The sequence below is a fragment of the Spermophilus citellus genome (genome assembly GCF_964194105.1).
Source record: "Spermophilus citellus genome assembly, contig: SCAFFOLD_114, whole genome shotgun sequence".
Taxonomy (NCBI): Eukaryota; Metazoa; Chordata; class Mammalia; order Rodentia; family Sciuridae; genus Spermophilus; species Spermophilus citellus.
In genome coordinates, this window is record NW_027672907.1 from 1,247,513 (window position 1) to 1,273,845 (window position 26,333).

A 26,333-nucleotide genomic window follows, 5' to 3' on the forward strand; every position below is an offset into this window, starting at 1 on the left:
GTTGTGGTCACCTTGGGAGCCGGTGATGCGGTGGAGTAGGCTGCAGCAGGCGTTGGCAGGTGGCGCCAGAGGCGGGGCTCAGGGGGCGGGTGGGTAGCTAAGCGCGGAGGGGTGGCGCCCAGGAAGGCTTAAGCCTTTCCCGGGTGACAGGTCAGCAGGGATATCTGGGGGTCGATCCACAGACTCTACTGGAGAACGCAAGGAGCCAGAGCTCCATCCTTCTCTAGTGGAGACTTCTCCTCAACTGAAGACCTTCTCCTCTAGTGGCTGCCTTGGCAACTAGGACTCTCCTTCTCGTCCAATCACCTGCCTTTGCTTCTGTGACCTCACAAGCACCCACCCATCCCCCCCCCACTCCGCCAACCGGTCCTTTCTGGCTTTCCTCAACATCTCATTTCTGGTCCATCCTGAACTAGCCCACTCCACCATCACTCCCATCCCCCATTCCTGGTCTGGTACCTCCTTTTCTGAACTACCAAATCCCACCCCTGACTTGTCATAGCTAGTCTATGGTTCCAGGCTCCCCCCATTTCAAACTCCAAAAGGTTCCTTGAAGCCCCACCCCAAGATCCCTCTGATTAGGAAAGGGGAAGGTGAATGGAACTGTGAGTGAGGGTGTAAACTGGAGACGGTGGCCTGCTTTATTTTTTAAGGCGGGGACATGTGGGGGCAGAGAGATGGACATTAGTCTTTGGGCTAAGATCTTGAGATTCTTATCTTTATCCATAAGGGAAGAAATCATTTAATTCAACAGCATATTTTTAACTTTCATTTTGTGCTACCATTCATGCCAGACGCTGGACAAAGCCCTAGCATGGTGTGGGAGTGGATGAAAATCAAAAGACAAGATATCTGGTCCTGGTCCGAAAAAGTCCACAACTTAGTGGGAACCAACTGACAAAACCTATTGTCAGAAAGCTAGTAGCTAACATTTCTTGAACGCTTTCTTTATGTCCAGTTGTTATTCTGAAGGTTTTATACATATCAATTCATTTAATCTTCAGAACAATAGTACCTTACAGTAGTAGTAGGTCCTATTCCAATCCTTATTTTAGAGTAAATTGAGGCAGTCACACGTCCAGTGAGTAATGGAGCTAAGTTTCAAGCCCAAGGAGTAGACTCCTTTTTATCACAACCTATCAACTAACAAGCAATTGTACTTTCTGACAAGAGGAACAAAATATGATTTAAATCATAATATAGCTGAATTACTGATATGTACAGTTAAGGGAGGGGGGGAAGGCACAAGCTAGCCAACCCAAGGAAGAGTGTCTGCAATGCTCCCATCCTGGGTGGAGCCATTCTCATTTGTCTGTGACCAAGGGCTTGTTACTATAGTCTCTGCTAAGGTTATTCATCAACCTCCAACAATGAACCCATCAGTTGTTTCCCCAAATTAACTGAATCTTTAAAACTTAGAGAAAAGAATGTAATCCACCATGTTCATAATGTTAAATAAAGAAAACGATGGAAAAAAGGTGTGCACAAACATTTGTCTACAGGGGCCATGAGAGGTCCCCGTTGGTCCAGTGTACTTCTGCGCTTTCTGGAGAACCAGTGGATCATACAGAGAAACTGTCTATCTGAGTCATTCTTCATTTCTTTTCTACCATGTATTTATTATGTTATAAAATGTATCTAGTAGGCATCTCTAACAACATGTTGAAAACTGAACTCATTTTTCTCTCAAAATCTGCTCCTTTCAGTCTTCCCTATCTCAGAAATAAGAATGACAATTTAATTCCCATTATCCAGGTGCTCAAAGCCCAAAACTTACAAACCATCTTTGATCTCTTTTCTCTCACATTCCAACTCCAGTCCATTAGACAATATTATGTCTTTATTTTTATAATTTTATTGAGATATAGTTGACCTACAATAAATTGCACGTTTAAGGTGTACGATTTGATAAGTTTTGACATGAATATACCCATGAGACTATCACCAAAATCAAAAGAGTATTTCATCCTTCTTTGTAATCCCTCCCCTCTCCTTTTCTGGGCTGTCTCCAAACATCTCCTGTCATTATAGATTGTTTTGCATTTTCTAGAATTTGATATAAATTATACAGCATTTTATTTATTTATTTTTCTGACTTCCTTCTTTCCAAATAAGCATTTGAAACATGCCCAGAATCTGACCACTCCTCTGCATCTGCTAAGCCAATATACAGGCCAAACCCACATCATAAGTCACCTGAATGATTCCCATAGCCTTCTTCTGTCCTTGCTTCTGCCCTCATTTTCCCCAATATCTATTGTCCTGATGACAACTAGAGTGATATTCTTAAATATAAATTTGATTGTGTCTCTCTGCTCAAAATCTTCCTATAACTTCCCATTTCCAAATAAAAGGCAATGACTTTAGCCAGGCCTGGTGGTACTCATCTGTAATCCCAGCAGCTCAGGAGGCTGTCAGGAGGATCCTGAGTTCAAAGCCAGCCTCAGAAATGTAGTGACTCCCTAAGCAACTCAGTGAGACCCTATCTCTAAATAAAATATTTTAAAAAGGACTGTGGGTGTTGCTCAGTTTAAGTGCCCCTGGGGGTTCAATCTCTGGTATCAGGGAAAAAGCCATGACTTTATTATGGACTGCCCTGCCTTACTATGGACTGTTCTTATTCAATGTGACTCCCCTCACCCTTTTCTCCCCATTTCCTAACATTCTTCTCTTGTCTGTTAGTTCCATTTAAATACACCAAGCCCACCCCTGCTTCAGAGCATTTACACTTGCAACTTTGCCTCAACCTTACCTCCCCAAATCATCTGACTCGCTAACTGCCCTCTCACTTTATCATGTCTCTGTAACAGTGGCATTTCATGTGATAAAGGCCTTCCCTGGCCATCCTACATAAAATAGAGCACTATTTTAACTTCTAATAACAAGGATTAGTTTTGCCTGTTTTGTTACTTTATACAGTGTAATCATACACATGTGTTCTTTGGTATGTGGCTGTTTTAGCTCCATATGTATTTTTATAAGATTTATCCAAGTTGTTGAATGTGAATGTACTTCTTATTTTCATTGCTTAATAATTTTCCACTGTATAAATATAACCTGGTTTACTTAAAAAAATCCCCAATGTATATCAATAGGAAAATAGATAATAAATTTTGGAAACATACTTAGCAAGAATAAAGAACTATTGATAATAGCAAAAACAGGGAGATTCTGAATGAAATAAACTAGACAAAAAGTAATATGCATTGAAAATTCTTTTTTTTTTGTACTCCCTAGTACAAATATCCAGGGGTGCTCTACTGCTGAGCTACATACATCCCCAGCCCTTTTTTATTTTATTTATTCATTTATTATTAATTTTTTTTTTTGCTATCAGAGATGGAACTCTTGGGAACTCAACCACTGAGCCACATCCCCAGGCCTCTTTTGTATTTTATTTAGAGATAGGTCCCACTGAGTTACTCAGGGCCTCGTTAAGTTGCTAAGGTTGGCTTTGAAATCCCAATTCTCCTGTTTCACCATTCTGAGCCGCTGGGATTACAGGTGTATGCCAACATGCCCAGTTTAGTTTTTATTTTGAAACAGAGTCTGGCTTAGTTCCCCAAGTTTACCTCAAACTTGCGATCCTCCAGCCTCAGCCTCCTGAATATCTGGGATTACAGATTCTGCCACCACCTTCCAGCAGATTCAGTTATATTTAAAGGTAGAAAGTTATAAACCAGGTGAATCCTAGTAAAGGTCTTAGTAAAAAAATAATAAAAATAAAAGCACTATGCTTGGTCACAATATGGTAAGTCAGAAAATGACAACAAATTGATCAGAACAGTATCATTTCTCAATGGATTTCAAAGGGTCTCCTTCCTTCTTTCCCTTCCTTCCTTCCTTCCTTCCTTCCTTCCTTCCTCCCTCCCTCCCTCCCTTCCTTCCTTCCTGAGTTTTGGCGCGCGCGCGCGTGTGTGTTTGTGTGTGTGTATGTGTGTATGTGTACATCATCTTCTGTGCCAGTGTAAGAGGTTTAGGCAATGGATCAACCTTTACACCTGTGCCGAAGGACCCCAAGCTTGGATCTATCTCCAAGGGTAGAGGTGACTCTAGATCCTCATTATAATCCCGAGAGTGGGAACTCCTAAAAAATAACAGGTCTTTCTTGGTAACACCAGTTTTCTCCTTGGTAAAAGTTAGTGTAGTGGGAGGGTGGCAAGGGCCCTACCCTGCCACAAAATAAATGCTAAAACGTTATTTTGGTACAAATTGTAAACACTAAAGAGTTAAAGGTAAGAGATGAGTCTTGGGATTTGAGCTAGACCTGGATAAGTACATAGGATTCAGATTCTAAAAAGAGAATAAAAGGCAAGTGAATTAAACAGCATAAGAAAGACTCAGCAGAAAGAAGTATGTTTAAAGGACAGTAAAGACATCTCATTTTGCTAAGAGGAAAGGATTCTATAAAGGATGACATATTTGTGTGCTTAGGTCAGATTATGAATTTCCTTGAAAATCAAGCATAAGGATTTAGACTTAATAGAATAAAAATGCATAAAATATTAGACTTTAAGTAAAGGGATCATATAACTTAAGTGGAATTTAAACAAGTATCTTGTCCTTAAATCCAGGGAAGATGGAGGTTTAGGCTGGGCATGACCAGTAGGGCTGAGGCACTCCCCACAATTAAAAAGTCATGTTGAAGTGTACTATACTAATGGAAGTGAGTCATATACAAGGCAAGGTCTTCTGCCAGCATCTACTGTTTGTCTAGCCCTGACAAATATTATTCCACTTTCAACTGTACAAAGAAAGAAACTCAAACATCTGAAATTGCCACTAATATATGGCATGTATATGAGTTCCTGTTTCTGGTTCTGCCTAATTTACCTTGGCATTCTTTTCACGGAGGTCAAACATTTGGTGTGTTGAAATAAATGCAGAACAGATATTGGGGACTTGTGGCCTGCACATCTCAATTTCCACAGTGCACTGTTGGGCTTTATCCATTTAGTTTTCAGAAATATAAATTACTTCCTTACCAGAACAACAGCAGAAGTAAGGAATATAGCCAAAAGGATTGTAGTAAGAGTCAGAAGTCTAATTGTGTGACTATAGGCAAATCATTAACTTTTCTGAGTCTCAGATATTTCATCTATACAAATATGGGTCAAAGTTAAAATTTTATAATTCATTTTTAAAGAAGAAATAGAGATAATATATGAAAGATTGCCCATTTATGTGGTTTAAATAATTAAACAGCAAAATCCTGGCGGTTACAGCCAATATAGACAATTGACAAAGCAACAAAAGTCTTGGCAATAAATGCTTTCATCACTAAGGAGACATTTTTAGATAGTTCCTACTCTGGAAACTGTTCTCTTCTCACTGAAACAAAGTAAGGCTGATAACATCCTCCCAAAGTGTGCTTGGAAGATCACAAGCACCTCTTGGAGGAGACACGGAGAGTGGAGGAGAAAATATGTTCTTCGGGATAACATAGAGTCTACCAGAGCATACACTGAAGCAAAGCAAACCCTCCTGAATCTTCAGCATTTTAACTGATGCATGCAGTATAAAATTAGAAACAGGACCATAAACACTATTATGAAGACTATACTCAGCAGTGGGGGACACTGAACAAACATATATGGGAAAGTAAGTTCTCTGCAATTAGTATGAAAGCTCAGTCTTACCCAAATCCACATGAAATTTGAAATGGTTTGGAATACATAAGAGGATCAGTGAATGACATCAAACCCAAATGATGAAATAGAGAATCTGAACATGATCTTTCTCTTATTTCTCACTGATCCCTTAGAACCACCAATAGAAATATAATATTAACTCTACATGTAAATTAAATTTTCTAGAAGTCATATTTTAAAAAATAAGACAGATGAGCTTCATTTAATAATACATTTTACATAATTCAATATATTCAAAATGTCATCCTTTTAACTTGTAATCAAAATAAAAAGATAACTGTTATTTTACATTCTTCATAATAAGTCTTTGATATCTGACTTATGGCACATCTCAGTTCAAACTGAGCACATTTAAAGACAGTCGCAGCATAAGAATGTAGGGATTGTAAATTAACACTAGGCCATATCATATACTCGCACTTATTTTAAAGAAAAGACAAGTTTAATAGTATGTTTTAGGTTTTAAAATATTTTTAGCCAACCTCTCTTGGTACTTACGCAGAAGTGAGAAAAGATGATTGAAGGTATCTCAACATCCCTCTTTTTTTTTTCACTCAGAGGTTAAGATTTCTGTTGCAATAGCTAGAGATTGCATTGTCATTTCAGATGAATCTCAAGTCTGTAATCAAAAAGTGTAAGTCATCATTAGGTTCCTACACTTGTCATTCTTTTATTATTTTTCATTGTTATCTTAAATATATTTACTTATTGACAAACATAAAGAAATAAAGAATTATATTTAAATGGATAATAAAACAATTTGACTGCATAAAATCCCTTTTCATTTTAGGTAGACCTACTGGTACAAACAAGTCACCTGGGTGGTCTATTTTTCTTTGGTAACAGGGATTGAACTCAAAGGCTCTAGACCACTGAGTCACATCCCCATCCCTATTTTCTATTTTATTTAGAGACAGGGTCTCACTGATTGCTTAGCAGCCTCGCAGTTGCTGAGGCTGGCTTTGAACTCGATCCTCCTATTTCCGCCTCCTGAGCCACTGGGATTACAGGCGTGTGCCATTGCGCCCAGCTTACAATAATTCTTCTTGACTGACACATAATTAGATAACACTAATACCTATTATATAGCCACTAGCACCTATTAGATAACCTAAAAAACTAACAATTTTAAGTTTCTATTCGTAAGTGCATAGTGATTTAATGACCACAAGATAGTGACACAGAATAAATAATGCAAAATTCTGGGTAGAGTTAAGAAAAGTTGAATAAATCTAGTTTCTCTTGGTTAAGGTAGGAGAAAACAAGACAAACTAAATGCTGACAAAACAGATTTTACAAATTAACTTAAAAAATATGGATCAAGGCTTTAATGCATACAAAACCTACACAATAATGTCTTTAGAATTCTATTTTACTTTATTATAATCAAGATGTCTCCTCCACTAATGTTTCTCAAGGTTGGTTCTGCTCAATAAATATTGGCTAAATGAATGTTTTTATTATTTTTACACCTTGCTCAAAAAGGGAAACAAAATGCAGTTCTCTAAAGATGAATGAAATTATCTCTCAAAAAATGCCATCTTGCTCGTATTCTTTTTTAAAAAAAATTAAGAAAATGATTGGGGAAAAAAGGGCCAAAATTCTATTTTTAAAAAAAAATCTTACATGCCACTTCTCTTCGTTGCAGAATGTTATGAAATATTTTGGACTTACTATATGTTAGTGCTTCTACTAATTAGATGCAACAATTGCAATTTATACAAGTGTTCCTATCTCATACACACACACACACACACACACACACACACTAGTTGTATATTGTTCAAAAGAGTTTTAATAGACAATATAGTTTTCTTCTTAAGAACCTTGATTTTTATTACTTATAGGATGCTATTTTTTAAAACAAAGTAAAAAATGTCCTAGAAAAAAGTAAGTGAATATTTTTATAATTCTCAGGCTTTTATCACATGATAACAAGGAATCTAATAAAACACTGACCAATTTAAATTTTGTGTTTAAAAAAAAAGTCTGTCAACCATATGATGGAACTACTTATATAACAATGCATTCTGCAAACTATCAACATAAAGCTGAAGGCAATATAAAACTGGCAAAAAATATTTGCACATGACAGTTAATACACAAATTAACAGATTCACAAAAGACAAACAATTCACAAGAAATTTTAAAATGGCAAAGTAACAAAAAAATGTTCAACCTCGCCAAGTAAAACAATACTGATATTATTTTCACATGTCAGCTTTAAAAGGTTAAAAAATATGATTAAAATCCAGTGTTTGGGACTGGGGTTGTGGCTCAGTGGTAGAGCGCTTGCCTTGCTTGCACAAGGCCCTGGATTTGATCCTCAGCACCACATATAAACAAACAAATAAAATAAAGGCATTGTGTCCATCTACAACTAAAATATATATATATTTAATAACAAAATCCAGTGTTGGTCAGGATGTGAAAATGCAGATATTCTAATACAATGCTGGTGGGAGTTGAAATTGATTCAGCCTTTCTAGCAGAAAATTCTTTGACCCAGCAATTCTAGTTCTGCCAATTTATACTAATGAGATAATCAGACAAATATGCAAAGGATTATGACAAGCCCCAACAAAAGGAGATACTAAATTATTACACATCATGCAATAGAATACTTCAGACATAAAAATGATACAAACTAGACTTGGAAATATGGTGACAAAGTTTTCAAAATAAGAAGAGACAACTAAAACAGTGAGGAGATAATGATTCTACTTTAAAATACATGTGATATCTGAAAGGATACATAACAAAGTGCCATAGTGGTTAATATTAAAGTAGGTTAGGATTTTGGTGTTTTAAAATATTATTCTATATTGCTGAATTTTTAGGAATATGTTAGTTTAGCACATAGAAATTAATTAAAAGATTTTTACTTTAAAGAACAAATGAAACAGTCCAGGCCTAGATATACAATTAGATTTGATTTTCATAAGTTCCTCTAAAATGAGAATTTCAGAAGTTATTGCCTAACAAGAATTTTTTTGAACAAATAAATTTAAAACAACTGATTACAATAAATGCAAACACCTAAGAATGTAATGCAAAAGCAGATTCACTCTATAGATAGTAGTATAATGGCAAAATCTTTGGAGTAAGTATTTATGTTTGTTCTTGAGTCACTCCACTTCTCTATAGCTCACTTATAAGACATACTGGAATATATTAAGTTCACAATGTTAGCAGATATTAGCTATTAATAGTAGTAGTAATGGCAGCAGTAGTAGTAATATTGCAAATGGGCTGGCCAGTGTACAAATCAGCTAATAAGACCAATACAAAAAGGCAGAGAAAGTTGATCTTGTCAGATAAACTGCATATATTTATATACACCCTTCTATTTTATAGTATATTTTGTCACTTAAACAGTACTTAACAGTAGTGTGTTAAGACCTTTCACTATGACCAAGAAATTGTTCAGTATAGCTTTACAGTTCTACCAGTTTTTGCTCATGTATTTCAAAGCTATAGAAAAAAGTACTATGAATATTAAATCTGTTTGATGGAAACTTCATATTATTAACAAGAAATATATTCATGACTGTCCACTTGAAGCTTTAAACCTTAATCCCATCTTGCCTGATAACAATACTGCTATCCAAGTTTTCTCTTTCTCAAACGTTGGCTTGATGCATAATTTATGCATCATCTTCAACATTGCTACATCAATTATTTGAGGTGTTGTTTAAAAATGAGTCACAGTCCCTTAGTCAATAAGCTTAACATTTGACACAAATACTAATGGTTTGAGTTTATTCCTGTCATGTTATTGTCTTAGTATTTAGTTTAAAAAAAAAACTGACTTGAAATACTAAAAAAAAAATTCCCCCTATTAAGGCCATTTATTCCCATTTCTGTTGAAAATGGAAATGCTTGTGCTTATCAGATATTTCAGAATTTTCTAATAAAAACAATATTTTTATGTAACTGCAATACTCAAGAATTTTTTTAATCTGTATTTAAGAAAAACCCATTGCTAGTTTGCTAACAGTATTATTTCTAATATGGGCCAATAAAATTACATCTGTTACATTGTTTTTAAAAAACTACATAATTTTAGTTTTAAAGGCATTCATATCTGAAAATTCAATTTCATATATTTTTATTTTCTAATTTATATCACACTCTTTTACAGTCACACACCCAAAAATGATCATGTAATGAATAATTTTCCAAATTAAGTGACATGGCATGCGATATTTTAAAAATTTGGGGTGGTGATATTAGTACTCTTAAAAACAAACAAACAAAAACAAAAACATAAGGAGTATGGTTCATGTATGCATACCTCCCACCGCCTTCTTTACAGTTGGGACAGGTGCAAGCTACCCTCCGAAGTCTTTTTCCTTCTTGATGTTGTTGGTCCCCTTCTTCATCTACCACCTGTACTCTTAAGTGTGTTAGATCATTGGTATTCAATGTAGAATCACCACTGAGCTGCCACTCTTCAGGATCAGGTTCTTCTTCCTTGATCCTAATATCTAAAGAAAAAAACAAATGCAAATGAGAAGCAGCCCACTGGCCCTGAAAGAAAGCATGAGAGCTAAACTTCTCTAACTGAATATTAGGTAAAAACTAAACAAAACAAAAAAGTAAGTCTTTGTTCCTCCTGGCTTATTGTTTTCAAAACAATTTTATTCTAAATAGCAAAGATAGGGCTGGGGATGTGGCTCAAGCGGTAGTGCGCTCGCCTGGCATGCGTGCAGCCCGGGTTCGATCCTCAGCACCACATACAAACAAAGATGTAGTGTCCGTCGAGAACTAAGAAAAAATAAATAAATATTAAAATTCTCTCTCTGTCCCCCCCTCTCTCTCACTCTCTCTCTAAAAAAAAAAAAAAAGAAAAGAAAGAAAAATAGCAAAGATAAACCAAAAATGGGAATAAAGCCAGCAGGACAGCTTACTTTTTAAAGAATTCAATTAGAGTGAAATTTCAGTTAAGAATTTATTGGTCAATAAATCCAGTGATCAATGTAAACTGACACAAATTCTAATGCCTTTAATCTCTCATAATTTACATCTATAATCTCACAGTTTATATCTATTCTGCCTATCTGTAGGTAATATATGGGATGCAAAAGGCAGCATTCATTTGAAACTATTGCTTACAAACTCAAGCTTTAAAAGTCAACCATTAAGGGCTGAGGCTATAGCTTATTGGTCAAGCGCCTGCCTGGCATGTGTGAGGCACTGGGTTCAATCCTCAGCATCACATAAAGATAAAGATACAGTGTGTGTTATCTACAACTAAAAAAATATTTAAAGAAAAAAAAAAGTCAACCATTACTACCAGGCGCAGTGGCACACACCTGTAATCCCAGCAGCTCAGGAGGCTGAGGCAGGATGATTTCGAGTTCAAAGCCAGCCAGCCTTAGCAAAAGTGAGGCGCTAAGCAACTCAGTGAGACTCTGTCTTAAAAAAAAAATCGGGCTGGGGGTGTGGCTCAATGGTTGAGAGTCCCTGCGTTCAATCCCTGGTACCAAAAAAAAAAAAAGTCAACTATTATTAAAATGATCTATAATGTCCACAACATTACTATAAGAAGGACATATAGCAATAAGAGACAGTTTCTATTTGAGAAGTTTTACCATCCTGGGGAACAAAATGAGCATGCAATAATTGAAGAATAGGTATGGCAGGAAGCTGTGTTACTTTCTCAGCAGAAATGACTATTATAAATAATGCTGTAATAATACAACATCATTTTCTAAGTGAAAGTAAGAGAACTAATCAAGTTTTTTTTTCATCTCAGAAAACTGATTTTTTAAAAAAATGATGATTTAGAACACTGAATTAACCTCCTTTGATAAAACAAATTCCTGCACATTTTTAATGTAGCTCAATAGAAGATCATGTGCTTAGTGCATTTAAGGACCTGGGTTCAAACTCCAGCACCATTCTCCCACCCACCAAAAAAAACCCTGTCAAATAACTTCTGACTTTACATTAATAAAAATTAGAACATATAATCAACAATAAAAAAAACTGCATCAAACAGGTTTAAACTATTTTTTTTAAACCAAAATAACCACTCCAAAAATCAAGGGGGGAAATTAAATGAAAGATTTTGGCCTAGGCAACTAAATAGATGGTAAAATAGGAACTACTACTAGATAAGGTCCAGGTGGAGAAGGACAGTTGTTAATTCGATCATTGAGTTTTAACTATTTGAGATATAGAGAAGTAAAGAAACTAGTCCTACAGGTTTAGAGCACAGAAAGAGATATATGCTTAGAGATATATAGTTGGAAATTCTCACTATGCTACTGAGTTCATCCACAGTAGTTTATATCACTCAGGCACTATGAGAATGAGGACAGAAGGTGAGCTATAAGGAACACAAACATTTAAGGGATGAGAAGGAAGCAGCCAAGAAAATATGGTAAATAAAAAGGAAAGAATGTGTTTCAAGAAAGACAGGAAATACACAACATCAGATGCTGCAGATGTCAATAAAGAAAATGACTAGTGAGCAAGAAGTGACAGAGTAAAAACAACAACTATAGACCTAAACTTTTCATGAAGTTTGAGGAAAAAAGAGAGAAACACAGCAGTGGAAGCTAGAAGGGGACATAAGACAAAAGGTGTTTGGTTTTAAAAATAGGAAAGACAAACCTTTAAAATGCTTATGAGAAAGATTCACTAGAGAGGGAGAATGAATTTCCAGCCAGTAGGACATGATAATCCAGAGCACTTACAGGTTTAGCTGATGGAGCAGTCATCTTTTCCTTTGCTGGATGAGGGACCAAAAGATAAGAGCACATTCATTCATCTAATAGATATAATTATCTACTATGTGCCCAGATATAGAATGAATTTTATTTGATGGCTAGGAATTAAGGCGCAATTGAATAGCTCTAATCTGCTGTTTCTATGTTCCCAGTGAAAGAAGTAAGTGGGAATCAGATATGAACAAAAGTCCTTCCACATACTATGTAAGTAAACCTTAACCTATGTTACTTTATAATCAGGTACTCAATAGTATTATTATAACAAAAGACTGCACAAATATTGTCCAGTACTAGCCTTTACAAGATGAACACAGGTTATCACATATATAGTTCTGGATATTTAAGTCCATAAAATGAGAAATCTTCCAAATATTTTAAAAGCTACTCATTTTAGTTTTTTTTACAATCTTCTTTTTATTTAACATCATTTGTGATAAGATGGTAGGGAAAGGGGAGGCAAAATAATAACAAAAATGGATATAAAGACCCCGGTGCAGTGGCGCATGTCTATAATCCCAGTGGCTCAGGAGACTGAGGCAGGAGGCTGAGGCAGGAGGATGGGAGTTCAAAGCCAGCCTCAACAAAAATAAGGCACTAAGCAATTCAGTGATACCCTGACTCTAAATAAAATACAAATAGGGCTGGGAGGTATGGCTCAGTGTTGAGTGCCCCTGAGTTCAATCCATGGTACCCCCACCCACCAAAAAAAGAATGGATAAAGAGCTCAGCATGGTGGGGGTGGGGGTGGGGGTGAACGAATGACACTCACCAACTTCAGTGAGGTCCTAAGCAATTTAGCAAGACCCCATCTCAAAATAAAAAAGGGCTGGGTATGTAGCTCAGTGGTTAAAAATCCCTGGGTTCAAAAAAAAAGAAAGAAAGAAAAAGAATGGATAAAGAGTCAGGCAACATACCTGAAATCCCAACAACTTAGGAAGCCTAGGCAAGAGGATCCCAAGTTAAGTCAGTCAATAACTTAGGCAGGCCCTGAACAATTCAATGAGACCTTGTCTCAAAATAAAAAATAAAGCACCCTGGGTTCAATCCCCAGCCTCCTGCCCGCTAAAGAAAAGAATGGATGAAGAAATCCAGACAGGACCTATATAAGAAGAATTAAGGACAAGCATAGGGAACAAAAGAGCAATTGATGAGTGGGAAATGAAATGCAACCTCACTGAGAAGATGAAGATATTTTAGGACATTCTTGTTATTACAGAAACCTACAAAGAACATGTTTGAAGAATGAGTCATAGAAATGAATACTCAAACTTAAGTTTTCTTTCTTACTGCATCTGGATAAACCATAGGCAAAAAGAATTTAAGTCCAAACTGAACAATCTTGTCCACCCAAAAAAAAAATCTTTGGAAAAGGAATCTTATGAAAATAGAAGGGAGAATAGCAGGGTGAGGTGAAGTGGTGGGTAGGAAAAAGCAAGGGGAAGAACTGAACAATAAAACTGAGCAAAGTATGTTAATGTGCATGTACAAATATGCCACAATGAAACCCACTATTCTGTATAATTAATATGCACCAATTTAAAAATATCTCCCTGCATCAACCTACCTACTCCATCTATCAACTTCAAGTAAGCCCTATTAGTCCATCCCCAGGCTCTCATCTTCAATCCCCCTTCTACTCAGCTTCCCAAATTTTCTTCTAAATAAGAATCTTATTGCATTACTTTCCTGATTGAACACTTGCACTATTCCTCTAGTTTCAACAGGATCAAGTCCAATCTCATGAACTCGGTATTCAATCTGGCTCCACCCTGCTCTTCCAACTTCAAATATTAAAAAAACTGCAATTCTCAGCATTTTTTAGAACATATGATTTTTCAATGTCACACCCTTATATGAATTATTCCTTCTGACCACACTGCTCTCCAGTTTTTTTGCTCTTCATCTAAGTAGCCTCTATCTCTCCTTTAAGACAGATCAAAAGTCATTTCCCTTTATACATGTTTATGGTAGAATTAATTACATTTATTTGTCCCTGTATCTCCTTACATAACAAATGCTTTGCTCAATAATGCTCAGAAAATACAATCTGACTAAAATGAACTAACCTTCTTTAAGGAAGAATTTCCAATACTGGTAATGATCTACATAGGAAAACTTTGTGTCTACTTCTTTATGCCCAAATATTATGTCTAACTAAAAAATAAATGTTAAAAAAAAAAAGTTCAAAGCCAGACTCATCAACTTAGCAAAACCCTAAAGCAAAGTAGAGAGACCCTCTCCTCTCTAAATAAAATATAAAAAAGGGCTGGGGATGTGGCTCAGTGGTTAAGTGCCCCTGGGTTTTATCGCTGGTACCAATAAATAAATAAACATAAAAAATTAAGAATCAACTCCTATAAACAGGACCACAAAGTGCTCACTAAAGACAATAAATTATTGCCCATCAAGTATTACCAACAATTTCCAATCACTGTATTTATTCATATGCATTTCAGCTTTATTTAAAAATTCTAATCATAAATTAATGTCCTTAATACTTCCCCTCTGTCAAATGCATGCCAATTTAAGACAAATACAGGATGAACATCCCTATCTAAACTGTAAAAATCTTTAGTGCTCCAAAATCCCAAAAAGTTTCAGATTTGGAGGATTTTAGATTTAGGATGCTCAAGTGGTAACACCTATGCAAATATAAAGAGATCCAAAAAACTCCCAAATCTGAAACACTTCTGGTCTCAAACATTTTGGTAAGGTATACTCAACCTGAACCTTAAGTTTTCAGTATTAGTCAATCAAGTTTACATCTTCTTCAATTTCTTTATGTAGAGAAATCATTTTCTAACTGTGCTGTATTAGTGTCCTCAATGGTACTTAATTATTCTGAGATCTGCTGGATAAAGAGAAAGGAAAATAATAATGCATCAAAATGGCCCAAAGAAGTATGAAAAGGACTGAACATCATCAGTTACTAGGGAAATAAAAATGTAAGTCAATGAGATATTACTACATTATACCAAAATGACTAAAAACTTCTAAAGAGATAACTTTTAACTGTTGGAAAAGAAGTAAAGCCAATGACACTAGGATCCTACACTGCTGGTAGTTATGTAAATTAGCAGAACCACACTGGAAACTCTTTCATCCATAATCCATATCTTCTAACACTGAATCTATCTATACAATTATGGTCCAAATACTTTCACTCCTAAGGATATATCCAACAGAAATGCATATATGACACCAAAGAATGTATAAAAATCACAACATTATCTGTAACCAGATTATATCCACTAGTATTGAAATGAAAAAAAAAACATCATGTATTCATCTGTATAATGCAACATGCTAAAATAATGAAAATTAACAATTTAACATGCAATGATAAGAGTGACTCTAATTTTGAACAAAGGATGTCAAATCTATATACATACTCTATTTAAATATATACACATTAAAAAATACATGTATAGTTCCCCCTATACAATAAGATCACATGATTTTTGTAAATTAGGAATTCCATCTATATAAAAAGGTATTGTGTCCAACTATAACTAATTGAAAACTCAGAATAGGCAATGGCTCCAACTAAAATGCTGTAAAAATGCAAAAGCTCTGAAGACAGTAAAATAAAATAAAAAAACAAAATAAAAATCAGTTTTTGCCAGGGGATAGGGAAGGACGAATAGGTAGGGCAAAAGGAACTTTAGGGGAGTGATAATACTCAATATGATACTATAATGGTAAATATATGTTACTTATTTACCCAAAACCACAGACTGTAAAACATCAAGAGTATGCAGAGTATGAGCTTTGGGTGATAATGACGCGTCATTGTAGGTTTATCAAGTATAACATACCACTCTAATGGAAGATGTTGATAATTGAGGAAGCTATGCATGTGTGGGAGTAGGGGATATATGTGATATATCTGTACCTTCCTTTCAATTCTATTGAGAAATTATAAAAAGGTTAACTTTTTCAGAGAGGGAATAGCGGACTTTGTGGTCAGAAGAGTGGTGACTTCCTACTTCTGAGAGAGATACTGAAAAGAAATATTTCTTGGTTGGTAATATACATTTCATGATCTGGAATCAACTTTCTGATCTGTGTGTTCTTCTGTAAAATCATCAAATTATACAAAATGATCTATAGATTTTCTGGATATATGCTTCAATATGAAGACTATCCTAAATAAAACATTTTATATTAAAATATAGGTAACTTAGGAATTGTTAAGATACAATTTCTTTTGTTGAAGTATGAACAACACTAAAAATTTTAGAATGACCATGCTGCCAAAATGAAGTTCAGTTTGAAGTTTAGAATATAATATTATTCTCAACAAATCTATCAGCAACCCCACTCACAGTTCTACATTCTAAGGAGAAAGCAGTTAATAAGTTCATGACTTTAGCAAGTCAGCTTGCTAAAAAAGAAGACAGAATAAATAAACAAATACACAGTACTTGGGCAATGATTAATTGGGGGGGGGAGTGCTTTTGGCAACAAAGAATAGGAAATGGAAGGAAAGTGGTAGTTGTCATTCTTTTAATTTGTTCATTTTTTAGACAAGGTCTCACTATGTTACACAAACTAACCTCAAATTCGTATTCCTACCACCTCAACCCCTGCAGTAAATTACCACTGTGCCTAGACAGTAGTGGCTTTTTTTTATTTGGGGGGTACCGGGGTTTGAACTCAGGGGCACTCAACCCCTAAACCACATCCCCAGCCCTATTTTGTATTTTATTTAGAGACAGGGTCTCACTGAGTTGCTTAGCGTCTCTCCAAGGCTGGTTCTGAACTCACAATCCTCCTGCCTCAGCCTGCTTCCCTTCAGAGCCACAGGAATTACAAGCGGGCACCACTGCACCCAGCCAGTATTGGCTATTTTAAATAGAGGGGACTAATGTGGTGACATCTGACCTAAAGAAGGTAATAGACCAAATGTGGTTAGCAGAAAGAAAAGCAAGTTGTCTTAAGTTTGGTGTATTCAGAGAAAAAAGTGAAGCAGGTTGTATGAAAAAAAAAAGTACTTTCACATAAAGAACCTCTGAACGGGTCTTGGGGACAGACCACACTTCAAGAACTGCTGCTCTAAACCCAGACTCAGAAGGCACAAACACAATTGAAGAATTTCCAAATACAGATCTGAGATTCATGGGCAATTCCAACATTCTAAGCATATATCCCAAATTTCTCACAAGGAAAAGGAGTTTGGCGTGATAGGGCATGCCTGTAATCCCACCAATTTGGGAGACAGGAGGATCACAAGTTTGAGGTCAGCCTCACCAACTTAAGTGAGAGAGATTCTGCCTCACAATTTAAAAAAAATAAAATCACCTGTCTGGATGAAGAAAACAAAAATGTTGTGATATATTTTGTGGTATGTTTAAACCAATTCTTAAAGAAAAAAAAACTCTAAACTAGTATAAATCCTACTATCTAAGAGTGAAAATCCCCTTAATAACATAACAGGACTAAAATACAAAAGTAATACTGTACAAACTACAACAATAATCCTTACAGTTTTGTTAGTTATTGTGAAGACAGCCCATTCTATTTATCATGACCTGATCAAATTTTTTCTTAATGTTTTGGAAATGGAGTCTTGCTATGTTGCCCTGGGCAGGTCTTGAAATCGTGCAGCAAATGAGTCTGGGACTATGATCTTCCAATTACTCATCTATAATCACTAATGTTTATAGTGTTTTTGTTTTTTATTTTAAGTGGAGGTGGCTAGAATAGATTATAAACAGTTCAAACCAAACATGACAACTACTAAAGAGCTAAGAAAGTGCACAACCCACTAAAAAGTATAAAAAAGTATACAACCCACTAAAAATGTCAATAAATCCAGAGTACTATAATTGTGAACAGTGCAGTGTTAAAGTTATCTGAGTTAGAAAAATAAGATTTGTATATTACTGCTATAAACCTTAAATCAAATAATTAAAGCTATTCTTTTATGATATATATTAAGGTACTTCAGAATAAACTCATGATTAGTGGAATTTCATAAGCATACCCATCAAGTTCTTCACTTTTATCATGAACTACTAAAAAAAAGAAACTTTATAAAAACTTCGTAAGGAAAGGTTATTATTGCCCTGTGACTACAGAGTAAAGAAGCCCCATCTGAAAAGCTTTTCTAGAATCCAAAAACTGGAAGATTTAGACTTGGTTTGGTTTTACTTACTTTTCTAAGATTCTAGTAGAATGCCAGGCATATATGTTTTGTATGCTGTAACCTGCTAGAAATCTCTGGGATCACCCATATGGTCACATAGGCAACATTGGAACAATGCCAGCAGAAAAAGCAGAAAGAAAAAAAAAAAAAACCTCCATATCAGGCCCAGCACAGTGATGCTCCACTGTAATCCCAGTGACCTGAGAGGCAAATGCAGGGGGATTACAAGTTCAAAGACAGCCTCAGCAACTTGGTAAGGCCCTGTCACAAAATAAAAAATAAAAAAATCCTGCATGCCAATGTCAAATGGTAGATATTTTTTAAGCAAATGATCTAAGCTTTTCTTTATATGCCAAATACTGTAACAAGGTTTAAGACTCTCTCATTTGCTTTTTTTGGTTCCAGGGATTGAACCCAGGGGCACTTAACCACTGAGCCACATCTCCATCCTTTTTTTTTACATTTTATTTTGAAATAAATCTCACTAAATTGTTTAGGGGCCTCACTAAGTTGCTGAGGTTGGCTTTGAACTCACGATCCTCTGGCTCAGCCTCCCAAGCCACTGAGATTACAGATGTGCACCACTGTACCTGACCAGCTAAAACAATTATATTTTATAGAATTTATTATCATCCCTATCTTACAGATGAGAAAATCGAGGGACAGTCACATTGTTGTCAAGTGACCAAGACAGGATTTAAAACTAGGCTAAAACTAACTCCAAACTCAGGTCCTTAAACACTATGCCATACTTGGACTCTACTAATAACAGGGGTAAAGCCACTGGGAATAGGATCCTATATGATTTACTCACCATCAAAATCAAGCCATCTCTATTCCACTTATTTACAAACCTATCTATAATTTTCTCTAACTCCATATGTCACTAGATAATGAGAACATAAAAGCACATCTAGCCTAGCATTGTCAACCTAGGATATATAACCGGGCTTCAAGGGAATTTCTAAATCCTATAAAAAGACCATATCAACTTTTTCAAAGTTGGGGAGGGGGAAAATAATCTAGGGTTTTATCATATTCCCAAAGGGGGTCCTGTAACCATTAAAAAAGGTTAAAACAAATACTGTTTTCCCAACTTAGAAATTCCATAAAACTCCATAAAGTTTAATGCAAATAATATAGCAAAAGATCTAAAATCTTTTAAGGAAGCTCCTTAATTTTCTGTAGTTATTTATATATAAAGGATGAACCATAGTTTAATGACTCAATTCAAACACTGAATATATCTGCCAAAATGAATAAGGATGAATGAGTAAACAATACAACCCTATATTCAAATGGTTCACACTCCATCCAAGCAGACATACACAAACTAACACAATGTGAAAAGTGGCATATACTAGCCACCTGATGAAAATATTATGTGGGAACATAAAGATTGGAGGAGAGATTTCACATGCAATATATTTGAAGTATTAAAATATGTAAGATTTCACTGTTGTCAGAAACAGAGACATTTAGAAAGGTACAGAAACAACATAATTACAGACAAAAAGAAAAAGAATAATATGCAGTTTTGAGTTTGAAGTTCAAAACAAGATCCAAAAAGGCTCCTATTTATAGACAAAAATAATGGGAGAACAAAATGACATTTTTATCAAGGTCTATAAATGGCCTGTAGATCCTACTACATGGCTTGGACTTTGTCCTGCAGATAGTGAATGACAGCTATAAACGCTTAATAAGCAAGTGCAATCACATCTGTATTTTATAAAGATAAACTAAGGTCCAAGGAAGGAGACTAAAAGAAAGGCAGAAGAGACTAAAGGCAGAGAAACTGTGGACCCAGTACAAATCTCCAAGCCTGAACTAAAATAATCTGTCTTTAAAATACATACTTATTAAACTATATAGTTAAACTTGTTGATTTTAAATTTGAAAATGAAGCACCAGATATTTAAGTCACATGTCATTCAACTTCAATTGGTATCAAAATTAAAATTTTATTTCATCTTTCATGTTTCACTTCAGCCTTTTGGCATTTTAAGTAAACTAAGGATATTTAAAGTCTATATACTAAAAAGTAAGTCTAAAATCCAATCTTTACCGTAAGATTATTATTTATCTGGAGAATCAACTATTAACTATTTCTAGCCTGAATTAAATTTACAAGTTTTTTTAATATTTATTTTTTAGTTTTAGGTAGACACAATATCTTTATTTATTTTTTTATTTGGTGCTAAGAATCAAACCCAGGGCCTCACACATGCTAGGCAAGCGGGCTACCACTTGAACCACATCCCCAGCCCCAATTTACAAGTTTTTTAAATAAAAGAATATACTATCTCGGGTTGGAGTAGTGGCTCAGTAGTAAGAGCACTTGCCTGGTATGTGGGAGACCCTGGGTTTGATGCTCAGCACCACATATAAATAAATAAATAAAATGAAAGATCCATTTACAACTAAAAAATATTAAAAAGAAGAAGAAGAAGAAGGAGAAGGAGAAGGAGAAGGAGAAGGAGAAGGAGAAGGAGAAGGAGAAGGAGAAGGAGAAGAAGAAAAAGAAGAAGGGCCAGGATTGTGGCTCAGTAGTAGAGTGCTTGCCTAGCATGTGTGAGACACTGGGTTCAATCCCAGGAACCACATAAAACAAACAAAATAAGGGTATTGTGTCTGTCTACAACTACAAAAAGAAAATTTTAAAAAATATATACTAGCTCATGCATAAATCATTTTACAATACTGGCATTCTGACCACTTTCCTTTCTTTAAAAAAATGTCAAATTTATGGCACCTACAGTTTTACTTTTTGAGACAAAGATATTCAACCACCAATTTCTAGTCAAAGAAATTCCTTGAAAATACCACTCAAATAACAAATCTGAGTAAATATGCCCAAGTTATCCCCTCTGCAGAAGCTAAATAAACAGTAGGGCTGGGATTGTGGCTCAGTGGTAGAGCACTTGCCTGGCATGTGTGGGGGCTTGGGTTCAATTCTCAGCACCACATGTAAATAAATACATAAAATAAAGGTCCACTGACAACGAAAAAAAAATGTTTAATTAATAATAAAAATAAATAAATAAACTGTAGTATCATTTTCCCCAGCAAAACAGGTCACTAAATGAAAGCAAAATCTCCAAGACAAAATGAGAAAGCATTATGAACTTCTGTGAATAAGCCCAAGGTAAAAAGAATATATTTTTAAAAATCTGTGAAGCTCAAAGATGGGAGGCAGCAACAAATAGCTTAAGCAAAAATTTCAGGCAAACAAAACAAATATTTTATGCAGCAGATATGTAGTTTTTAAAATCTTCTGTAAAACAGATTTTTTAAACAGAATGGGGGTGGGGGGTGTCACCAAATCCAACTTTGATTTCAACTAAAACTATGCTTAGGGAAAGGGAGAATATTACATGCTCACAATGGGCAAAATGTTATCTTACAGGAAAGGTCAAGAGAACCAAAAAGAAAATATTAAGCTTTATAAACTTTAGAGCACGTCAAAATCCCAAGTTTTGGTGATTACTAAGATTAAAAGAAAAGATTTAGAAAAAGCCTCCATTAGATAGCTACCACAATTGCTGGCACAAATTAAGATCAATATATAATTTATTGAATGAATAATTACTGGTATTTTACCTTAAACCATTGCAAAGAAAATGATAGAAATGGAATGATAAAAATGGATCAATAAAATCAACTTTGAGGTATTAGAACCTTCTAAAAGGGCTATAAGTCCATTTTAAACCTGTTATTTCCATAATTCCACATGAAAAAAATCCAAATATTTCAAAATTAAAGTTTTCTAAGTCCACTCATTTTGCAAAATAAATTTCATCAGCGAAATTTCATCTAAGAGACAATATAAAATAAATAATAGGAAAGGGATAAATTAGAAAGTCATCTGCCACCAAAAACATTATAATATGTTGTGTTGAATTATTGGAAGCACTCGAAAATCAAAGGGAAACAGACATAAAAACACAACCCTGCTGGACATGGTGGCACACACCTGTGATTCCAGATACTCTGGAGGCTGAGGTAGGAGGATTGAAATTCAAGAGCAACCTCAGCAATTCAGCTAGACCCTCTCAAATTTTTAAAAAATAGGGCTAAGAGGCTGGGGTTTAGCTCAGTGGTAGAGAATTTGCCTAGCATGTGTGAGGCCCTGGGTTAGATCCCCAGCACCACACAAAACTAAATAAACAAAATAAAGGCACTGTGTCCATCTACAATTAAAAATATTTTTTTTAAAGAGAGAGGAGAGAGAGAGAGAGAGAGAGAGAGAGAGAGAGAGAGAGAGAGAGAGAGAGAGAGAGAGAGAGAGACAGAGAGAGAGAGAATTTTTAATATTTATTTTTTTTTAGTTCTCGGGGGACACAACATCTTTGTTGGTATGTGGTGCTGAGGATCGAACCCGGGCCGCACGCATGCCAGACGAGCGCGCTACCGCCTGAGCCACATTCCCAGCCCTAAAAATATTTTTTTAAATAAAATAAAATAAAAATAGGGCTAGGGATGTGTCTTAGCGGTAGTGCACTTGCCTAGCTTGCACAAGTCCTGGATTTGATCCCCAGCACTAGACAGATAGATAAGAGTTAGGGATGTAGCGCAAAGGTAAAACACCACTGGGTTCAAACCCCAGTATTAAAAACAAACACCCATAACCAAGACAAGAATTAATATTGGTTTAGGTATAAGATAACCCCCTGTATGAACTTAAAAATTAAAGAAAAGTCCAGTGTTTTTATTAGTAACTCTAGTATTCTTTTTGGACAATTAACAAAATATCATTTGGCCATGAAAGTGTCCCTCTCTATATAAACACAAGCCCAAAATGAAGAGGACCCCAAACTACAGCAGCCTAGGCGGAGGGGAGGGCATCAAAGGTTGGTACCAGCAGTGATGTTACTATAACAAATTCATTACAAAGGCATCCTAGGATGCAATTGTGTATAAAAATGAGGGGGATGGGATTGAGAGAAAAGAAAAAAAAAGGATGAAACTTCTTATAAGATACCTGTGGAAAGGGAAAAGAAAATTCATACCATTTATTGCTTAGTATTTTGAAAGGATAATTAACTTTTCAGTCCCCACAGATGGCTATATAAAAAGCCAGAAATAGGGCTGGTAGTTCAGTTGGTACAGTGCTTGCCTTGCATGCACAAGGCCCTGGGTTCAACCCCCAGCAACACTACACACACACAACTGAAAACAAGAACAAGTGTGAAGCTAAAGTGGAATCAAACTAAGAACCACTCTTAAGCAAATACGCAGGTTGAAACCTTAAAGGGAAATTAATAGAACTCAAACAGACTTCAATAAATTAATTACAATGATACTGTAGGTCTTACAAAATGGAATAATAACCTTTTCTTGAAATAAGCTACTATTCATTTATTTTAGTTCACCAACATTTATGTGCTAAACTAATGAACACTAAATTTACAACTTAAACCAAAGATCAGACAATGACTCATAATATTTATCTGTTCAGTTTATTTCACTACAGTACAAATGAAACAGGCATATAAATAATCCATAAGTTCACACAAATGTAGTTTGCACAAGTTAATACTTGCATATAGGTGTACTTTTTTAATTTCCAGACATTTTTAGTAATAAAGTATAAAAGAGCTCTGCTTCCATCTTTGGGAATCCATGCTTTGGGACATTATACATAGGTGAGAACACTTTTAACAAATTCCAAATTCATATTCTTTAAAGCAAATCTTTAGTGCAGCTGATTGCCTTTCAAGGCCCTTTGAAATCTTGAAATATCAAGCTAAACTGGCATAATGTTGAACTGTATATGTATATTTCCACTATATGCAATGTGGTTACTGCAAGATGGATCCTATAGAGCTGAAAATGAACATTCGTGGAAAACCTGACAAAATCCAAATAAATCCTGTAATTACTTTAGTTATTACTATACCAATGTTAATTTCCTAATTTTGATAAATGTACCACAATTATGTTAACATGAGGAGAAGCTGGGTGAAGGGTACAAGGTAATTTTCAGTTCTCTATTTTCAACTTTCCTGTAAATCTAAAATTATTCCACAAATTTTTAAAAACACAACTACAAAAACACTCTGATTTCTCATGATTCTCAGAAATTTAAGTAACTAAAATGAGGTTATTATCTATGTCCTTTTTTTTTTTTTTTGGTACCAGGGATTAAACCCAGGGGGGGCTTAACCACTGAGCCCCATATCCAACCCTTTTTATTTTGAGACAGGGACTCACTAAATTGCTCAGAGACTAGCTAAATTACTGAGGCTGGGCTTTCAACTTGCAATCTTCCTGCCTCAGCCTTCTAAGCCACTGGGATTATAGGACTGCGCAAATGCCCCCGCATCTAAGTTCATTTGGGGGGGGCGCCCATGAACTGGAAAAAAATACTTTATTATTGCTAAGGCAAACATCTAAGCCAGACTTATCAACTTTACTCAAAGTGAAAAATATTATGCAGATGTGCCAAACATACATGTCCTAAGGGTTTGCCGGCAAAACTAATTTTCAATATACAAAATTCTATTTTGAAAAAAACTAATTTTCATTTTACTGTGATTGCCAAATTATGAGGTGTCTGATAAATCTCAGATATCTCAGAATGATTCTATTTAAGATGGGGTGGTAAATGTGTTGTCAGTGATTATGTGATAATTCAGAGAAGATCTAAAGAGACATGGAAACAGTTGGAGACAGTATTCTAATCCTAGGCTTGAGACTAACACATAACATTTTCACCCATAACGTCCTTCTTCATTCTTCACTTCTCCCTTCCCCCATCTATAAGGTGATACGTAAATCTGGCAAATTAGGAAAAAGATTTTGGCCTATTTGAAATACTTAAAAAGTAGAAGAAGTCTAATTTTCAATTTTACTTGTGCAGTGGTTTATAAACAGTTAATGTGTTTTGGCACTCTGGGGTCTGGAGGAATATACTTTTAAAAAACTGGTTTGCCAATCCACACATTTGTTTAAATAACAATGCTTCTTACAAACATGATTTTATGCTTTAATCTACTTAAAAAAGCACAATTAAGACATTAAGACTATTCACATCCCCCATAGCATAATCTGAAGCACTAAAATTCCAAATATAACTTGTAATGCCTACATATTCACTATACCAAATATCAAACTTTTCTTTTTACAGTGACCATTCAACTCAGGCCAACATGGTGGCCAATACCTCCAAAAGAGAAGCTGAGGCAGGAGGATCCCAAGTTCGAGGTCAACCTCAGAAACGTAACAAGGCCCCATCTCAAAATTTTTATATATATAATATATATGTGTGTGTGTGTATGTTGCTCGGTGGTAAAAGGGCCTCTGAATTCAATCTTCAGTACCAAAAAATAAATAAATAAAACCACCACCACAAATTAATTCTTATAATCCACAAAAAATTAAACTGAAAAGCGTTTCAACTAATTTAACAAATGTACACATGTACAGGTTACACTAAAGCAACAGCAACGATCCAAACAAATATAAAATTAGTAAAAAATACTTTACAGTGTGTTACTAATTTTGTCTTACACCATCATCTAACACTGCCAGTTCCTCCCCATTCCCCAGACACTAGAAACACTTCCAAAAGAAACCCACCACATCCTATAGGACTAGCAGTCATTTAATACAATGAAAAAAGTTTTGCCAACCAAATTCTACTGTATGATATGCATTAACGAGCATGAAGATAAAATTCTTCACCTGTACTTGTTTCTAACACTGATATTCGTGTTCAATTTCAAAAACTTAAGTACTATATAAATAACTGCTAATTTCAACGGTTGCTAAACGGACGTTTCATTT

The 26,333-nt window shown here is 35.3% G+C and overlaps 1 protein-coding gene across 1 annotated transcript in view; it reads right to left on the reverse strand.

The window, feature by feature from the left end:
- Window positions 1-9,604: 9,604 nt before the first annotated feature.
- Window positions 9,605-26,333, reverse strand: part of LOC308640378 (uncharacterized protein) — a 30,801-nt gene continuing 14,072 nt past the window's right edge. Inside the window, exon 4 of the mRNA XM_081312309.1 lies at window positions 9,605-10,141. Coding sequence (XP_081168435.1) covers window positions 9,780-10,141 — 362 coding nt within the window. The 3' untranslated portion in view covers window positions 9,605-9,779. The remainder of the gene's footprint in view (window positions 10,142-26,333) is intronic.